At 45.9% G+C, this 4848-nt stretch overlaps 1 protein-coding gene across 1 annotated transcript in view; it reads right to left on the reverse strand.

Moving 5' to 3' along the window:
- The window catches only part of HOXC10 (homeobox C10), a 4087-nt gene extending 12 nt beyond the window's left edge, over nucleotides 1-4075 (reverse strand). Inside the window, exons 1-2 of the mRNA XM_050914141.1 lie at nucleotides 3286-4075; nucleotides 1-298 (exon numbers count right to left, since the gene is read on the reverse strand). The exon at nucleotides 1-298 is cut by the window's left edge and continues 12 nt beyond it. Of these exons, the coding sequence (XP_050770098.1) occupies nucleotides 21-298; nucleotides 3286-4069 (1062 nt within the window). The 5' untranslated portion in view covers nucleotides 4070-4075 and the 3' untranslated portion in view covers nucleotides 1-20. The remainder of the gene's footprint in view (nucleotides 299-3285) is intronic.
- Between the last annotated feature and the right edge of the window lie 773 nt (nucleotides 4076-4848).

Raw genomic sequence — 4848 nt, forward strand, 5'->3', positions numbered from 1 at the left:
GCACAGGGGCTGGAGCACACTCAAGTGAAATTAAAATTAGAAGTCAGTTCACGGATTCGGTTCTCTCTGTTCATTTTCTTGAGTTTCATCCTGCGGTTTTGAAACCAGATTTTGACTTGTCTGTCTGTCAGGTTAATGCTCTTACTAATCTCCAGGCGGCGCTCACGGGTCAAGTACATATTGAACAAGAATTCCTTCTCCAGCTCCAGCGTCTGGTGCTTGGTGTAAGGACACCTTTTCTTTCTTCCGCTCTTTGCTGTCAGCCAATTTCCTGTAGTGTTTTCTGCCTTTATATCCTCTGTTAAAAATAACATCGTTACATAAGTATCCGGGGAATGGGAAAGAGAACTTACCCGATTGCATCATTTGGCAAAGCGGCTTCTTTGGCAAAAATTTAAAAAAATATAGATATTTTTATTTTTTTTTTATTTTTTTAAATGAGAAGGCACCTCGCCTCTGGGCAAAAAAAAAAAAAAAAAAAAAAAAGGGAGCCGGGATGACTTGCTCTCCTGCGGGTTTTAGGGAGGAAAGAGCAGGTTTGGAGGAGGTAAGGGGGTGGTTTGAGCCATTCGGTGCCTGGGAGTAAATTGGTGGTAGCAGCGCGCACCTCCACCTCTCAGCCGCGCAGGCGGAGCGGGGCAGCGCGGAGGAACCGCACCGCTCCGCGCTCTCCAGCCGCGGGGGCTGGAGAATGCCACGGTATGAATTTATTCTGGCTTCAGGAGGCTGGATGGAGGGGCTTAAAATACCACCAAATGAAAAATAATCTGGGATCAGCAATGTGACTTTCGAGTCCTCCGTGGCTCTCGGGGCTTCCCCAAGCCACCCTTTGCCATCCCCAAAATACCTAAGTTATCTGGGCTTTCAAAAGGAACCGCAGAGGCTGAAATATTTGCCTAAAGGCGTGTTATTTGGGGGGAAAGAAACCTATTTTCGCTCGTCCTGGAGATCCCCCGAGCAGCCTTTCCGTCAAGTGTATTTTCCGTGAGCCGGGCTTGTATGAAATAGATTTGCCTTTATGAGCTGTGTGGGCACATATAGGTAAATTCGGAGGTAATTGTAATCCCATATACACTCTCCTCACTCTACACACTCGTATAGATACGCACACATACACTTCGCAAAGGCAAACGTTATTTCACACGTACATAAATAAACACAGCAAAATACTTGGGCTTTGAATTTGGTCAAGAGAAAATCCTGGCACCAGCAGCCGGCCAACATTTCTGCTTAAACTGGAAGAAAAAGCAAAGCGGCTCCTGCAATTGTAGCAAGCTCCTCGGCACTGCGCTGGTGAAAATTCGAAGGAAAAAAACTTGATTTAGCCAAAGGCACCTTCAAAATTTGCTGGTGTGACAGGGACCCACTTTGGCGTTTGCAGGAAACCTTGAATGCCACCAAGCCCTGGAAATCCCCTTGGAAACACTATCTCCCCCCCCACATGCCTAAATTACAGGAGAAATGTCTCTTACCTTCTGCACGAATAAAAATTCGGGTTCAACACAAACGAAAACTGAAGCTATAGCAGATTTTAAAAGGAAGCAACAGAAACAGAAGCAAAGAAAATCCGCCCCAAATGGGATCTGACCATTTGAAAACACAGCAAACAACGCGAAATGCCTTTTGCAACGCAAAAAAAGTCTGGGAAACCACGTCTTTCTCCACGCACCCATTTTAAATTTAACATCCGAAGCGAAAGAAAACCTTTATCTGTATTTATTTAATTCTTTATTTCCGCCCCAATTACAAATCCAACCCAACAGTATCTTTCTTTCGGGTTAACTCCCACCAAAACCTCTCTTGGCGTGGACGTTGAAGGCGCTTTGTGTAGATAAGTTTGCAGGGGTTTTGATAACCTTGACTTTGCTTTTTTGTGTGTGTGTGTGTGTGTGTGTGTGTAATTGTAACTCAACTGTCAGATAATATCATTTCCCTTTGGATGCAGAATGGTATTTAAGAAAAAAAAAAAAGGAAAACAAAAAAATTTAAAACAATAAAGAAGAAGAAGAAAAAAAAGAAGCGTTTCTGGGTTCTGCTTTGAAAAAGGCCAATTTTGGAGGGGGCAACGCCAGAGGATAGGTTTTGCTGGTGCCACAGACCCGAGGCGTGTGTGCATGGGGGTCCACACACGACCCACATGCATGCAGCCCTGCGTGCACATACAACGCCACATACCCCAGCCATCCTTCTGCTGCTGGAGCCCTAATTATAGCACAGATCCTGACACACGGCGGATATTTTAATCCACATACCACAGGCAAACCATGCAACCCGTTGCTCAGATCCGAGCAGTATTTTTCTACCAACTTTTTAGAGAAATTCAATCCATCCCTTCACATGATCCCCACTTCTTGACCTGAAAGAAGCCTCTGAATCCACCTAGCTTCAAATTAGGACAGGAACCAACCCGAATATTCACACACACGCGGATTCTAAGCCATATGCAATCTCTACAGCGAAAATAAAATGTGTTCAATGAAAGCCTCTTTTCAGAAAATCCCAAACTTAAAACATCTGCTCAACACACAGAAACATTTTTTGCCTTCGCAAACAAGACCTCAATTCGCCAGGAAAGGAAGGGGGGGGAAAAAAAAAAAAAAAAAAGCTTTTCCCTCTCTGAGTCTCCCAGCGAGCTTCCAAGCCCTGAAATGAGCCACAGTGCACAACTCCAGCCTGAGATGTTTGTAACTGCTAATTAGACTCTATGCAGTTTAATTTTTTACCCCACTTCGACACTGAGCAAAGCCAAAGAAGACAATTTCGCTTAGCACACGGAAATAAAGCATTTGCAGAGAAAGCGATATGAAGGGGAAAAAAATCAGGGTCCATCTGCCTTAAAAAAACACGAAACCCCCCCAAAACAATCCCCTCCCAACAAACAAACCCCAAGTCTCTGCGATTTCAGAGCAAAACCACCTCATCTTATCACATTCTGCAGCGTTGATTGCAAGGACCAAATTTTTTTTTGCATAAGTACATGCACAGCAAATTTTCTGCATATAAACAGCGAGAGGACGAGTTCTCAAATAGCTCTCTGCTCCTTTTTCTCAACTGTAATATATATATATATTTAAAAAAACCCCAACCAACCAACATTTCTAGGAAGAATTTTTTTTTTTTCCCAAAAGACAGCAACAATACAGAACATTATTGTGCCAATTTCTGGAGGAGAAGTTGGCAGGGTAGAGAGCACATTACTGCATATTCGCATTACTCTTGCTCTTATTAGCTATGGATGATTACTAATTGCTGAAATTAGCTACTGGTAATGAATGATTCCCTTACCTTTTGCTTCATTGTCAGAATTGTCAGTGCTGGTGTCAGTGTTTTTATTCAGGTCTTTCTCTGCTTCCGAAGGACTTATTTTGGGTGCTGGGGCGCTTTTTTCTGTTTTAATTTCGTTCGTGGATGTGTTCTGAGTATTATCTGTTTTTGTGTTTTCGGGGAAACTCACTTTAGCCACCGGGGGCGGCGGAGGAGGTGGAGGAGGTGGTGGTGCTGGTTCCAGATGCTCATTCCTTGGGTTCAGGCTCGCCCTGGATTCAAAACTTGCCTCAAACTCATTTGGATTGCTGCAGTTTGACGTCTTCTCCATGGAGGGGTAACCTTGGCTTGCTCGGTAGTAGCTAGGAACGGGGACTTCATGGTCATTTAGGCAAGACTCAGGCATTTGGTTGGGGTAGAGGGCTGTCTCTGTGGCATTTTTTGCTCTTTTATCAGCGTTATACATACAGCAAACATTCTCTTCCTTGACATTGGTTGGGAAGGAGCAGGATGGGAGCTGTCTTGCAACAGGTTGCTCGATCCTGTACGTATTTTTGGGGTCACACCAAGTGTCTAGCTGAGAAAGGTAAGATGGATAGGTGCTGAGAGACAAGGTAGCGCTATTCACCTCGTCCCTTTTGGAAAGAGACGGGATAATTCCACAGTTCCTCATGACTCCGCAGCTGAAATCGCTCCCAGGCTGCATGTACATCCCTTGGCTGGAGGAATAATTCTCCCCTCTACAGGTACCGGCCAACGAGTCCATCAAAAACGAGTTAGAAGTCACATTGTTGGGACATGACATTTTCAGAGAGGGTTTTTAAGGAGGAATACTCCAGCCAGGGGCTGACATCTTTTTTTTAGGGGGAAAAAATATCAAGCACCATAATTATCCACGCATCGCTCTCCCCCCCTCCACCCCCCCACGTGATGCCCAGGCCAATGAGGATTGAAAATGGCCTTGATGATTCAGACGGGGACGACGTCACGGGGGTCAAGTTGTCGGGACCGGGAACGGCACCGTGGAGCAACAGCGACATCTGCCAGCACCGGGCCGGGACCTTCACGTTGAACAAAGGCAGAGCCCCGCCGCCCCGCTCCCCTCCCGCCCGTTTGTTTACCAACGGAGCCACGCGTGGAAAGGGGGCAAAGGAAGAGGGGGGGTTTGTGGGGGGGTTGGAGGTTGGGGGTAAATACAATTAAAAAAAAAATTTAAAAAAAGAGAAAATTTTGTATATATATATATTTTTTTTAATTTAGAGGGGGAGCGGGCAAAATTTAAATTAAAAAAATCTCACCACCACCCCCCTCCCCTCTCCTTCCCCCCCCCCCTTTCCCTCCTTTCTCAGAATGGTCTTTTTGCCCCCCAAAACCGACTCAGGTTTTTAATTGTTGCCTCCCAACACCACCACCCCCCCACCACCCCCCCCCTTTTCGCCTTCCTCCGCTCGGCTGCGCCTTCCTCCCCCTCCCCAGCAAGGCTGGGCATGGGCGAGCTGCGCTGGGCTGAGCCGGCTGCTGCGCTGCTGCTTCTTGGCGTTATTTTTATGCTTATTAAAATTATTTGGGGTTTTTTTGGGGGGG

This window comes from Gymnogyps californianus, unplaced genomic scaffold, assembly GCF_018139145.2.
Source record: "Gymnogyps californianus isolate 813 unplaced genomic scaffold, ASM1813914v2 HiC_scaffold_32, whole genome shotgun sequence".
In the NCBI taxonomy this organism is placed as follows: Eukaryota; Metazoa; Chordata; class Aves; order Accipitriformes; family Cathartidae; genus Gymnogyps; species Gymnogyps californianus.